The sequence below is a fragment of the Pituophis catenifer genome, unplaced genomic scaffold, assembly GCF_029215685.1.
Source record: "Pituophis catenifer annectens isolate HBS135680 unplaced genomic scaffold, rPitCat1.0.hap2 SCAF_6, whole genome shotgun sequence".
Taxonomy (NCBI): Eukaryota; Metazoa; Chordata; class Lepidosauria; order Squamata; family Colubridae; genus Pituophis; species Pituophis catenifer.
The window spans coordinates 29368670-29384024 of record NW_027256886.1 but is presented as its reverse complement, the minus strand read 5'-3'; the positions used below and the strand labels follow the sequence as shown (position 1 = coordinate 29384024).

At 33.9% G+C, this 15355-nt stretch overlaps 2 protein-coding genes across 9 annotated transcripts in view; one reads left to right on the top strand and one right to left on the bottom strand.

The window, feature by feature from the left end:
- The window catches only part of AGFG1 (ArfGAP with FG repeats 1), a 37499-nt gene extending 34499 nt beyond the window's left edge, over nucleotides 1-3000 (top strand). For all 8 annotated transcript variants that reach the window (XM_070945777.1, XM_070945776.1, XM_070945775.1 and 5 more), the window contains one exon: nucleotides 448-3000. In XM_070945777.1, the coding sequence (XP_070801878.1) occupies nucleotides 448-507 (60 nt within the window). In that variant the 3' untranslated portion in view covers nucleotides 508-3000. The remainder of the gene's footprint in view (nucleotides 1-447) is intronic.
- Nucleotides 3001-7317: 4317 nt separating this feature from the next.
- SLC19A3 (solute carrier family 19 member 3) lies at nucleotides 7318-14974 on the bottom strand. Its single transcript, XM_070945860.1, has 5 exons — nucleotides 14825-14974; nucleotides 13006-13825; nucleotides 10875-11067; nucleotides 9782-9923; nucleotides 7318-7572 (listed from the first exon to the last, which is right to left on the bottom strand). The coding sequence occupies exons 1-5, from the start codon at nucleotides 14972-14974 to the stop codon at nucleotides 7411-7413; spliced, it is 1467 nt and encodes a 488-aa protein (XP_070801961.1). The 3' UTR covers nucleotides 7318-7410.
- Nucleotides 14975-15355: the final 381 nt, after the last annotated feature.

The window sequence follows — 15355 nt, the reverse complement described above, 5'->3', positions numbered from 1 at the left end:
AAAGGGAATACCAAACACCCCACCCCTGCAAATCCTAAACCTGCAACTTTCTCTGGAATATTTTAAATTATTTATATTTAATCTTTTATTTAGTTCTATCTTATGTATAATATGGTCCTCATTTGATTGAAATTGAAAAATTGCATCATCTAAAAATTGAATGTTAGGAGATTTAAATGATATAAATAGGATTTTAAAATGTTAATTAATTTAAATAATTTAAAGAACTGTACAGAAATCATAGTTTGAAATGATATGACTATGTTTTATATATATTTCTGTGCACAGCAGGAATCAAAGCTCTATCAGTAAGACATTATTTCTGTTTCATGAATTATTCAAACCCTTGCAACTATTCATATAATTTATATTTGAATTTGATTTGTCAAGATGCATGTGTAATTATTTCTTGAGAGATTTCTCTCTTTTTTTTTCTTTTTCTTTTAGGCAGGAGCAGCAACGGGGCCTTTTCCAACAGGAAGCTCAGCAACCAATCCTTTCTTATAGCCTTATAGACACTTTACTTAAAAGAACTCTATGTGATCACATAACATCTCTATGCCTCTTGCACTGTTGTCTTGTTTCACTGACCTTAGCTTTAAACACAAAATAAGTCTTTCAGAGAGAAAAAAAAGTCTGCATTGTGTATTAAAACCAAGGAACACCAGGTGATGTACAAAACATGGAACTGTGGTAACATCCTTTCTTGTGCAATGGCAGGAGAATGTTAATAGTATCATGTATATTAAAATTGGCTAATATTAAGTTATTGCAGATATCATTCATTATGCTGCAGTATTGTACATATTTTTCTCTTAGGAATTAGTTATTTGTGCATATCAGTATTTGTAACTTTTAACACACTGTTATGTGAAAAATGTTACTGGGAGAAATAGATCAGCCAGTTTAAAGTGCTGTCATATATCTTGGAATGAATGGCCTACATCATTTTAACATTGCTTGTTGGGATTTATGAATTCAGAACTGAAGTTTTATTCATTTCTTGAAGTGTTTTTTTTCCTTTCCTGAAGAGCTCTTCTATTTATACATGCCTAAATTCTATATAATGTGGAGGGATACCTGTCTGCATAATAAAGCTGATCGTGTTTTGCTACAGATTGCAGGTGGACAAAATAAATATTAAAAAAGTGTGTTGTTGTCAGCATTTGCACTAACCAATTTTGTTAATTTTCAAAATCATTGACAAAATTTTGAAATTGCATTATTTCCTTGGCTGTTTCAGTAAGGCTGCAAATTGTTAACAATCATGTTAACAATAGGAATGTACCTACTGATCAATCAGTAAAATATGAAATTGCTTTTTTTTTTTTGAAAACTGTATAACAAATTAACTTAAAATGTTAAGTATATTTCATTTCATTTATTGTTTAAACGTTTCTTCATTTCAACTTGCAGTCATTGTTCATTCTTATTACTTAAAACAAGTTGGTAAGATTGATTTTGCAGCATTATTGAAATCAAACAGCCAGCAAATACATAATAAAACCAAACTTTAGCTTTGGTATGGATATGCATACTGTGGATTTTGAATGAATACTGTGCTCTACCAGAAGAATTATTGTTCAGCAGTTATTTGCAAAGTAAATGCCATGGCAGCGTATTTATTGATGAAAGCTGATAGAGCAATGTTTCTGTAGATTTTAGGTAATTTGTAACTCAAATATTTGATGTTTGTCAATAGAAATACACATTTTGTATGCAATTATATTATCGGTGACAAATATAAATCCACACACAGTGTAATCCTGACACAGACCATTACTTCATAAAATTAAGTGACCTGAAGATTTGAACCAAGATGATTCATATACCATGCTTTTAGGGTGCATTGATACAGAAAAGATCGGAATTTCTCTCAAAGGATGGTTGATTAATGAGGAGGGGAAAGTGTTCTCTTTGTGGAATTTAAACACATTGCTTTCAGATTGTCATTAGCATTAATCTGGGATATAAAAATAGTACTTAATATCCTTGCTAGTGGATAAGGCTATTTGGAACATTGAAATAGCACATCCCTACATATCCTATACTTTGGGTAGAATGTAAAGTAAAGGATTTTTCAAAAAGTTTCCTCTAAAATTTTTAATAGGAGGATAGAAATTAGGATGGAGAGAATATGTTGGGTAAATTACCAGTTTCTGTCTGGAATTACCAGGTTAGTGTGTTTCTGAATTTTCTGTAGCCTTTTTGAGAGAGATAGCTTAAAAGGCAAACAGAACATTATGTTTGGATGTCTGTTAACATGTGGTAGTGCTGAATTGGGATATGTCCCAAAAAGGCAATTTTATGTGTTCCAGTATATGCAACATTTGTCTTAGTTTCAGTGAGTGCATCTTGATGAAAAGGTGAATGGAGTCAAGTTAAGAGCTTTCTAGTCATTTTAAATCATGAAAAATATGTCATTTTCATGCATACATACATTAATTTGCAGGAATTTGGGTCAGTGAATCCTTGAAATTGCAATTAAAACTTTACACCTGTATATAGAATGTGGCATAAGAGTCAGCAAAGAGCCACATTTTTTTTTATGATTAAAGAACTTCAGCTTTTTAATGGAAGAATAATTCTGTAGGAGAATGTTTTTAACTCATCCTTGGTACTGTATTTCTACCTTCTTTCCCTTCTCATTGGCTCTGCTGGGGGGAATGGGAATATTATGCATTCACTTAGATGCCTTGAATTTTAAGAACAGGAATTTTCCTTTTCTGCTGCTTTCATTTCTAAGTTTTAAAAAAATCATTGTATCAGTGCTTAAGGAAAAGGTGGTATTTTTACTGTTGAACTTAATATAATCCTCATGTTGAATTTTTGTTTCAGGTGATAAAAGACTTTTCTATGTTTTTTCTAGAAATGATTTCCATTTTCTGAGTAATATTACATTGAAAAACTGTTTTTTTTTTAAAAAAAAAATGAAATTCAGTGTGTGTGTATTGTGAATAAAGCAGCCTTGCAGCATGTAACTGCAAGCACCAATTGGCATCGTGCTGTTTGATAGAGAGAATCCTCAAATTCACACAGTGGCAGATGAATAAATCTGAGATAACAGTACAATACCCATCGTCATTGAACTCCCCAGTAAAACATGCCCAGCCAGTTAAATGGAATCTAACATGTATGCACATCTTAATGGGCACAAAGCATTTCTGCAAAAAATCTGCTAATATAATTTTGGCTGTTGCATCAGATGAATTTTTTGCAAATTTTATACTCTATGCTGCTATATTTAGATATTTAAATATTAGAGGGTTTTTTTGGTTTGTTTTTTTTAAAAAGCCCCCTCTCCTGGTATTCAGATTGGTGACTGAGCAATTGTATTACGTTTTAATTGGGCTTTACTTTACCACTGAGAAGCTTGCATTTCCAGTACTGTGTGCCCATTTTTTTTTAATCAACTGTGTCTTATTGAAGATCTTACTTCTTGGATGGTTACATTAAATACATTTCAGTGTGAGGTAAGAAATTTGCAGTGTTTAAAAAAAGTCAGATATTTAGCTAAAAAACAAAAACAAAAAAGCCTTATCCATGTTTCAAATGATTTAGTGAGAGTATCTTTTTTCATACTTATGAAATAATCTATACTATGATAAAAAATCATTTTCAACATAGTGGAAAAATCTTTTTTCTATACAGGTAGCCCTTTACTTACGACCACAATTGAGCCCACAATTTATGTTGTTAAGTAAGACATGTGTTAAGTCAATTTTGCCCCATTTTATGACTTTTCTTGCCACTGTTAAGTGAGTCACTGCAGTTGATAAGTTTGTAATCCTATTGTTTAGTGAATCTGGCTTCCCCATTGACTTTGCTTGTCAGAAGGTCACAAAATGTGATCACATGACCTTGGGACCCAGAAATGGTCATAAATATGAACCAGTTGCCAACCATCTGAATTTTGATCACATGATCATGGGGATGCTGAAAAGGTGGTAAGTGAAAAATGGTTATGTCACATTTTTCAGTGCTGTTGTAACTTTGAACGGTCACTAAACAAACTACCATATTGTAAATTGAGGATTACCTGTATAATTTGGAGTTCATCTCCTGAAATAATGGCATGCACTCAGTACTCCCCACATATTATTTTAAATTCCTTAGTGGACTCTGTTGTTTAAACATATCCTATGTTTTCTCCAAGTGCATATATTTTATTATTAGCTTTAAGTTTTATATAATTTATGATATACTTTGCAGTGTATTATAAATTCTGTTAAGTTTAGTGGAGATTACATTTTAGGTTGAGGTGGATTCCCCAATTTTGAAACACTTTTGAGTTTTTATTTTCCAGACATGAAGATCAAAATCTCTCCAAGGATTAAGTATCTATTTTGCCCCTTGCTTTCTATATTGCCAACAACATTCTCTGTGTTTTTATTTTATATTATTTTAAAACATATTTTATTGTATGCCACTCAGAGTCAGTTATGTAAGGTGGTAATTATATACAATAAATCAATTAAGTAAATAACCAATTCTGGCAAAGTAGTTTGAAAAAGGAACATGCAGTCTTAGTTAGGATTCCATCTATTTTAACAGATCATTATTATAGACATTAAGTTTGCTAATTAAGCTTGATAATATTATGCATATTGCAATAATTTCAAGATAGGAGATATTTAAAAATGTTTTTGCTAAACTTCAAACTGAGAACAGAATGAATCAGTCCATATGAGAACATACTATGTTTTAAATGTTTTTATTATCATAAAAATTAAATACTGATGTTATCTCACAGAAAATTAATTAAACAATATTTATCATTTCTTAATAGATTGCATCATGTCCCCATACATCAAAAAATACAATAATCTGTAAACTTCAATTTTCTCACCATCTTTTATAATGGATGACTTTTCCCCAGCACTTCCAAGATTTTTCTACCTGATGTTTATAATAAAATAGTGCCATCATTTTATTTTTATTTATTTTGAGTATTTGTGTGCTCAAGACAATTAGCAAATACAATTAAACTACATAATATTAAAATAAACTTCACAAAATTGTTAATCTAAACTATTTTAAATGTTTGAAACAAAATAATTAAAAGATGTGTAAACAAGCATGTTTTGAGCTCTCTTTCCCCACCAGTTTAAATGAGGGAGAATTGTTTCTCATGGCAGTTTATTCCAGAACAAGGAAATTATAAAAGCAGAATTTACTATGGATGTGAAATCTATCCATGGAGGGAGTAGCAATGATCTGAGACTGAACAGGAAATTAGACTAAATAAGATATCCTATAAACTTTTATACACTCAGAAGGCTCAGAAGTAACCAACATCTAGTAAAAGGTTATCTTTAGCTTTTTCAATGCATACATCCTGCAATTCATAGAAAATATTCTAGAGTTTGGTGCTTTTTTAAAGAACAATAAGAAAATTACATAGCCAGAGAATGGCTGTGTAATTGGTTAAAGCAGGTTAAAAGTAAAATAGTCTACTTATTACTAGAGAAGAATATGAAAAGAATAATGGGAACAACAAATGGACTCGAAACGATGACAATTCTTGAGAATATCAGTTTGATCAATGACAAACCTTTGATGCCAAAGATGAAACACAAAGGAGTTCAAAAGTGAATCTCTACATAAACTTCCATTCTAATTATTTCTCCTAGCAACTAATAGGTTGAGAAGGCTCAATGAGACAATGTATATAAACATTGGTTTTTATCAGTTTCAACACGAGGGTACTGTGGGCCCTGGGAGGCACTGTTCACCATACAAGCTGCTTGATCCAGGACCAACTACATGTTCAGACTATTGTCAAGAGTGACCTGATAAACACAGTGCACTTATCCATCCACTAAGAATTTCACAGAATTACAATGCTACCTATTTGCAAAAAACTTAACTGAACAAAAATAATAAAGGTGGGATATAAATAAATACATTTCCGTTTTTTCTGAGCATAGTATATGCACATCTCTCCCCAAGGAAACAATCTATTGCCTTGAAATGGCTATTTATTACCATCTTTATTAAAAGATTTAAGTAAGGCTTAAGGTAATGGTAGAACTGAATATGGAACAAAATCTGTTCTGAATCCCAAACATCCCACTCTAGCAGTTCTGCAGTATTATCCCTGCACTTCCCAACATAACATTATCCACCAATCTTTCCGATCCTTAGCCATTGTCTGTGTGCCTATTCCTAACAAGGATATTTCGGCAATTCTCAGTGCAGCAAATCCGCCTAGCGGTGTGTTTCTGACCTTTCCAGTGCTTTCCCTCTCCTCAGTGATCCTTGGTGTCATCCTGGTGAAAGAGAGGTGAGAATGGGTTGTCTATGGCACTGTGCTGACCTCCCCTGCCATGTGAGGAACTGGCATCTCTCCCCTTTCAACTTTTGTTTGTGCATTCCATCAGCAGCACTATTGACACACATGCAGATATAAAACAATCCTTTCCACCCCCATCTTGGACTTTTCCTTACTCTTCTCTGAACACTTCATCATTAGAGCAATCATGTTTTAGTTTTTATCCATTTCAAAATAGCTTCTTTCATTCTATAGACCAAAAACTTCAAAATGATTTTTTTCTGTTCAGATATGAACTATACAAAGCAGCTGTTTTCTGCCCACAATACTTTGGCATGGAAGATTATGCATATCCCCAGTGAACAAAGTTCTCTGAAAAACTTAAAATGAGATATTAATATACTTGAAACAATAACCATAAAACAACAAAAACATTGACTCCTTAAAAACCTAGGCTGGACATGTATCCTCAAGAAGAGTGAAGACCAGTAACAATTCCTCAGGGAATGTAGCCGACAGTTACATTCCCTGAGGGGAACAGTACTGAGCTATATAGTATTTTGTGCTCTAAAATTTCCTCCACAGCTGAAGTTATCTTCAAAATCCCTTGCCTCAGTCAGGTGTGTAACAAGGCAAGATTTCAGATAGTCAGATTTTCATCCATTCAGGATTAAAGATGGGAAATTTGCAACTCTCCAATTCTCACTGAATAACATCTGAAGAGCTTGAGCCAAAATAATCAATGGTAGTTCTATAATGGAGGAGATGACTATAAAAGTTATACCAGAACTTAAACTGAAGCCAGAAACAATTAGCAGCAGCATGAATCTCCAAAAGTAAGGAAAATACTTTCGATTTTCATTAATTAAATGGCATTACAAAGAACTGTTTTAATAGCAATTACAAATGACCCTTCAATCAATTTCCTTCTCCTTTCAAATGTAACCATCTTATGTTAGGTTGGACACATTGAGAATTCTGATCTTTTAATACAGTTATGTCATAATCACAGAATTTAAAATCATGAGAATATACAAGTTAATTTTATGTGCAAATGTGACAAAGTCACCGAGCGATTGATTTGTTCAAATAAATGATTGTGCAATTTGGCTTCAAGGCAACTTTTGTTTAAGGTGCTACATTCTTGTGCTAGGAATCTCTGTATTCTGCCATTGTGCTGTCATTTGAAGATTTTCTACAGGGTTTTCCTTTTTACATTTCGTTGAGATTATGATGTAAATGCTTCTGCTTAGAAAAATTCCAGCTATCACTGCAAAGTAGCTTCCATATATTAAGAACTGCAATAAAGCAGAAGAATCAAGCTATTTTCCCTAGAAAAATCTCAACTATTATTTTAATGTTTTTCAACTATTTTGCCAATTAGTATTATGTCTAGTGTTTTTTAAATGTCAAAAAAATGAAGCCTAGGAACCTTGGCTATAGTAATAACCTTAAGCAACTGTCTTTGCAAACCATGTGAGATTCCTGAATGTATTTCGATGTACATAGCTAAACTGGTATAATTTCTTGAGTGCAATCCCAAAGGTTTCATTAAATATTTATAAAATAATATCAAGTGATACACATTGTCATGAAATGAGAGTTCAGATCTACATTTTAAATGGTCAAAACCATTTAAAAATGGTATGAAAAGAGCATAAGGTAAAGGTTCTCTTTGCACATATATGCTAGTTGTGCCCGTCTCTAGGGGCGATGCTCATCTTTGTTTCAAAGCCAAAGAGCCAGCGCTGTCCAAAGACGTCTTCATGGTCATGTGGCCAGCATGACTAAATACCAAAGGCGCATAGAACGCTGTTATCTTCCCACCAAAGGTGGTCCCTATTTTTCTACTTGCATTTTTTACATACTTTCGAACTGCTAGGTTGGCAGAAGCTGGGACAAGTAATGGGAGCTCACCCCGTGACGTGGCACTAGGGATTCGAACCACTGAACTGCCGACCTTTTGATCAACAAGCTCAATGTCTTAGCCACTGGGCCACTGCGTGCCATGAAAAGAGCATAGCATAGTCCAAAGGCTACCAAAATGTCTTATTCACAAGTTTGTGTTTGGACAAAGAACTAATTTACTATGAGAACATTATCTGTGGTTCCAGGGCTATTTCTGTATGTAAAAAACCCGTTAAGAATAATTAAATTCACCTTTCTGTGAGACTTGGATTTATTAACAACAAATATGCCTTTTGTTACAGTGCCTTCAAATTATAAGCAATGCAGTCCTTAAAATAGAAATTGTTACCTAAGAAACAGTAACCAAAGTCCATCTGGAGGTCTAGGATTCCATATTTCTTCCCATCCCAGAGCTCAACAAATCATCTTTCTGTGATATTTAAGCAGCTTATGTTTACAGGCAGTCCTTGATTAAAGTCCGCTCATTCAGCAACTGTTTGTAGTTAATTATGACACTGAACTTGGAGGAACTTGACAGGTCCTTAATGTGTTGCTTGTAACATCCCTGTGGTCTTGTAATTGCAATATGGGTGCTTGGCAACTGCTTGGCTCACATTTATGATGTCACAGCATCCCACAATCATGTGATGTCGTTTGCAAACCACTGAGGCTTCTGACAAGCAAAATCAATGAAGAAGGTGGCAAGAGGTCACAAATGACATTCATGTGTTGTGCTTTATGGCTGCGTCAGTTAGCAACATAATTGCTGCCCCAAAGGTGCTTTTTCAAGAGGCAACTGGACTTTCTAGTTTTTCTTTGAAGACGTTTCGCTGCTTATCCAAGTTTCTTAGATGAGAAGCAAAACGTCTTCAAAGAAAAAACAAAGTCCATTTGCCTCTTGAAAAAACACCTTTGGGACAACCATGACCTGGATGACTGAGAATCTCCATTGACATTTAACAGAGTTCCTGGTTCCAATTACAAGCAGTCCCAAGTTAAGAACACCCCACTTACAAACAACTCATATTTATGAATGGACTGTCTATTACTAAAAATGGTGGACAGCATTCTATTTTTTCAAGCTGAAGAACAACTGGTCACACTGTTTTCATGAACCTCTGAAGCTGTGCATTTTTAATATACAGCCAATTTTCAGTAGTTTAATAGGCAGTCTGTTCATAAATATGAGTTCTGACTTAAATACAAATTTGACTTAAAAACAAATTTAGGAATGATCTCATTTTTAACCCAGGTATGGCCTGTAGTTCCAACAGAATAATTAATTTCATTTTGCCTTCTAATATTTCCTAATTTAGTTTTTGTTATGATTACTCAATCTTTGTAAGGATTTAGAACTAAGCAATAGTGCACTTGTTTTTAGTAAGAAATTAAAAATGAATGTGTTGACTGATAGGCTTAGTTTTTGTAGTAATATCAACCTTCCAAAACACAAGTACAATCCCTGGCAAAAGGCTAACTATCCCTATTTAGTTTGAAATTCCAAAGTCCATTCATTTCAGAAGGTGATTACTGAAAAGATGTGAAAGTCTTCAGAAATACTGATTCAGCAACAGTGCCCATATTACCTGTCCAACTTACCTGAGTCCCAATATCCAGGCCCAGGCCTTTTGAATCAACTACAATAACAGTCAGTATAGTTTGAATTAGCAGTGCAACAAAATTGTTGAAGCCAAACATCAAGGCATAGCGCTCCATACTGAGGTTGATAGCAATCTGGAATCTAAAATACAAACTTTGGTTAGAATATTGAATATTGTTTTGAGAGATGAAATTTCAGTATAATTTGGCTGCATATGAGAAGAGTATAACTACATGAATTATGGAAGATATATTAGTAACTTATTGAAATATTGTAAAAGACTATTGAGCTGAGGCAAAATTTGGAAAATATAAGTGAATTTTACAAATGCAGTGTAAAATTATATCCACACCCCCACACACATACAACACAATGTAATTATGAGTAATTGCTTAATCTACACTGGCTCATTAAGATACAATAGCAGAGGTGTACTAAGATTGCTAAGGGTAAGAAAGTGAATCACTTTTATCTTGAAAATAGATACTGAATAAGTCTTAAAATGCATTTAACTGATTTAACAAAAAAAGAATTGTTAATTGAAGAAACAATGAGATTACACATTCCATGTCTGTGTTAGCATTGATGCAACTTTTAGGCTCTGGAATAAACAGCTCAAAGGAGTTGAAGTCCATATATCTTAAAGTTGCCAAGATTGAGAAACATTGCTTTAGACAATCATGTATGGTATTTGGGATTTCACATACCTTGTTATAAAATAGAACTACGCATTTAAAAATAAAAGATAATAAAACACATCTATTTTGGTCCATAATATCTGGCTGCCTCTAATTATTAACTTTATTTAAAATAATGATAAAATCTAATAAATAAATTCAGTCCTCTTAGATGTCATTTACGGGGTTCTCTGAACAAGATGTCACGAAACTCTTCCATAGTTCAATTCTAGTAATTGAAGTCTGCATATCTTAAAGTTGCCAAGGTTGAAAAACACTATGCTAGGGGAACAAAATCTCCATTTCTTCCATTGCTTATGCCCTTACATAAAATAAATCACCAGTAATATTTCGTTCTCAACTCTAGCAAGAAGTACTGTAAATGGTAGCAAATTAACACTGACAATTTACTTACGTGGCTATGGTTATAAGGAGCATATAACAAGCTTTGAACACTAAATAGCTAGCATAGCAGACCCAGATGTTCTGGATAAAATGCATCACAATAAGTGAAGTAGCATCCAGGGCAGAGAAGATTCCCAGTGCCAGTTCTCCAGTTAGATCCCAGTTCAGTTTCACATATCCCACAGCTAATGATGCTATTGAACCTAAGAGTAGAGAGATTCACCTGTTGCATTTTGCAGGACTATAGCGTGTACTAAAAAGTGTTTAAAACAACTCTATTTATTTAAACATTTAAACATGATTGCTCCTTTAATAGGCAGAGAAGATGTACATTCTTTTCTATTTTTTGAAGAACTTCAAAGTAATAGTTCAACAAGGCTGAAGGGCTAACAAAAATCTGATGGATTCACGCGTTTAACTTCAATATAATGATCCTCTCATTAAAGTATTATTTACTTCTTTGTCACTTTCTTGCAAAACTTAAAATACCAACAATACACCAAGCAGTAATAAAATCAGTGTATTTTTATATTAATATCATTTATTAAGAGCCATGGTGGTGCAGTGGTTAGAATGCAATCCTGCAGGCTAATTCACTACTCACTCCAGAAGTTCAATTCTGACGGCTCAGGCCTTCCATCCTTCCAAGGTAAACAGCTTGGAGAGGGCTGTAAAGCACTATGAAGCAGTATATAAGTCTAAGTGCTATTGCTAGTGCTATACAGTAAGCAAAAAGTGTATCACCTGATGACTTGCTTCACAAACTAAAGTTTAGTCTAATCTCTGGCTGAAATCGGAAATTAACTGCTGGTTAATTTAATTTAATTTAATTTAATTTAGCAATTCCCAGAATTTCTGGGAGACTTATTGTTATTACCCCCCAGATAACCAGTATAAATAGGAGTACTACTATATGATAATTATTCAGGTATATTATGATGTTATCTGATTGCCTGTTTATTAATTACAATCCCAGATTAAATATACCCAACTTTTGCCAATCATTCCTTATAAGATACAAAGTCTCCAAACCTCATTCCTTTTCTGAAATACAATTTATTTAAATACTTTTGCATAGTGATCAGAACAGGACACTGCGGTCCAGCCTACAATGTGTAAATTAAACCAAAAAGACGTATCATTTCTGCTTTTTCTGATGTAGCTAAGAATTTCAATATCCATTTCAGCAGAAATGGATATTCAGCAATATCCATTTCACACAACACCATTTCCTGTTTAGTGTATGATTCTACCAGGATTCTAAGAAATTCCTTTTAAGTTTATTTTCCCTCTTGTTGTATAATATTTGACTGTAATAGCTGCTTTAAAATTGAATCAGTTTTTTGAAGTTGTAAAATAAAAATTCCAGGTAGAAAATAGTCATTTATTTTTTTATATTTCATATTTTTAAGTGTCCATCTCCTTCAGGATGTTTAAGAATTTATAGTCTTAATTTGTGCCTAACTTTATGGTTTTTCAATGAGGTTATGTATTTTTTGTTATATAATTTGTTCAAATTAAAAAAATCTTCATAATTTTTTTTTTAATTTGAAATTTTTTTAAATGTTTAGTTTTTGTTATATGAACAATTTCATAATGGGATTAAAATTTGGGTACCATGCACCCCAAATTTTGACTAGATGACAAAATTGTTCATATAACAAAAAATACATAACCTCATATTGAAAAACCATAAAGTTAAACACAAATTAAGACTATAAATTCTTAAACATCCTGAAGAAGATGGACACTTAAATATGATGGTAGCAGCATCCCACGGTCACATGATTGGCATTTGTGATCTTCCAACAAGCAAAGTAAATGGGAGAAGCCAGGTGTGCTTAACAACAGAGTGACTTGCTCAAGCATTTCAGTGAAAAATGCTCATAAAATTGGAAGTGACTGACTTAACAACCACTCTGCTCAGCAACACAAGTTATGGCTCCAATTATGATCATAACTTGAGGATAACTTGTATTACAATCCACCAGCTCCACTGAAATAAACAACTATTTATATAAATCAAAATATATGTACATGTTTAAATACATGTGGGATTTTGCATGAATGTAGTGTTTAATTTGTGTGTACGTAACATTTATTGTTGGAAAATGTATAAGATCAATTTTAAGTTTGCTTACTTAGAAATGTAGCTATGGCTTCAACAGCTCCGTTATAAACTTCAGAACTATGAGAAGGTGCTTTATCATCCCAAAGTACTTGCACATAATTCAAAATTTGGTTAAATCCTGCAGTAGCTAAAGCCCACCACATTGACCAGTAAAGAAGTTTTTTAGTTGTATAACAGTCTTTCAGATCCATGCACAACTGCTTTAGGATTGACAGAAAGCGACTCTGGATTTTAATTTTGGATGGCTCATGTTCAGTTAAATCCTGGGGCCTGGCCACTGATTTTGTCATCTCTTTGTCCTGTTGCTTGGTTTGTTGGTTGGAAATTTGTGCTGTAACTTTCTCTACTGATCCACTGAAAGGTTCTGGGGAAGACTTTCTGTGGAAGAACATGCTTTTTTGTGGCATGGGCAGAAAAAATGAAGATATAAATGCCATAGACACAGAAGCTAAAGTTATGACATTAAGATAAAAATAAGATACCTGGCCTAAAGAAACTAAAAGCTGTCCAAGCAGAGATCCCAGGGTGGATGCCACCAGGGTGATACTTCTGCAATAACCTGTCACTTTCTGATAATAATCAGCACTGACAACGCTATATATATAAGCATAATAGGCAACCTCTGTGGCTGTTGCAAGTCCATACATAAACTCTGCCAGCTGCATGGCTGATATGCCAGAGGCAAACAAAAGTAACACCCACGTAACGATTAAGCTAATCCCCTGTAGAATAATTATAGGTTTATAGCGTGCATAGTCTGTAATCAGAAATACAGGGAAGAGCAGGGCCAGATAGGAGTATGTCCAAACTGGAAAAATATGTTGCGTCACCTAGAAGACAAAAAGGACAAATTCTATAAAGCAGAACTATAAAGTATGCATATAATTGTACCTAATCTGTTATGGTTTCATGAAAGCCCAATAGAATTGGAGTCTCTGGAGGAACATTGTTCCACAGGGTGGGTTCAGCTACCACCAGGGAAAGTCTTTTACAGTTGTGCTTAAAAGCTTGTGAAACACCTAATTTCTCTAGTTCGAGTTTAATTTCCCCTTCAAATGAATTGATAATCCTAGAAATTTTGCTACGCATAAATATATAGTTTTGGATCATGTTCAGTTGTGGGATTCAGCCAGTTCGCACCACTTCGGGAGAACCGGTTGTTAACTTTCTGAGCAGTTTGGTGAACTGGTTGTTGGAAGAAATCATTAGGGCAGAGAACCGGTTATTAAATTAGTTGAATACCACCACTGATCATGTTCCTCAATAACTAAACAAACTAGTATAAGTTTATGACTTATTGGTTTAATTGATTTCTGTTTATCTAGAATTTATTTAGGACGTATGAAGAATAGATCGAGTTTTAGGTGATATTTATGCAGAAATATTGAAAATTCAAAAAGGTTTGCAAACGTTTAAGCATTACTGTAATACCACAAAACAACATTGTCTGGAAACTAGAGTAAGCCAAATCATCCAGAAATTAGAAGATTAGGTAGACACAACAGAAGAAAGCTGGTCCTAGCAAGGCCTTCAGCCATGAAGTATATGAAGGTAGAGGACAATCAACACAATGAATTACACTTGGAAAAATACCAATTACCAGTGTAGTCTATGGAGAAGTGGTAAAACTGATGAAATGTAAAATATCTGTAGCTACTTGTGCTGCTGAATCACGGACCACAAAATTACATTATGGATTTAACATGCATGCAATTCAACCGGTATCTAGGGGGATGGGGGGGGGGAAATCACAAAAGCCCTCCACCATCTGCAGCACCATTATTTCTACCCAATAAATTCCCTCACAGATAAAACATATTTCACTATACCTCATCAATAGTCAGATTTTTTTCAGGTCCAGTAAGGTAAGGTGTGAGGAAAGGTTCAGATGGCCTCATCATGGTAAAGAAGCCATAAATACAAAGGATCAGAGTTGGAAAAATCCACCCACTCTGATGTACTTTCTGCCAACAGTCCATGGCTCTTTCAGCTAAAATATTAAAGTGCATAAAAATAGATGAGGTTTTTGAACTTTTTTAAAAACCCTATTTTGTTAATATAGAAGGGCGGTATACAAATTAAATTAATAAATAAATAAATAAATAAATAATATGTACAGTGAGATGTTTTTCTTAGAACAGGACTGTCAACTCCCGGCCCATGGGCCAGATGCGTCATGTGCTGGTCACACCCATGCCCAGTTTAGCAAAGGGGAAAAAAGTCCCGATATGTCATGTGATGCCGTTGTGGCAACATGAGTTTGACATGGCTGTCTTAGAGAATGAAGAATTGAAATTGTAGAGGAACTACCATGTTTCCCTGAAAGACCAACCCAAAAAGAAGCCCTATCATGTTTTTGA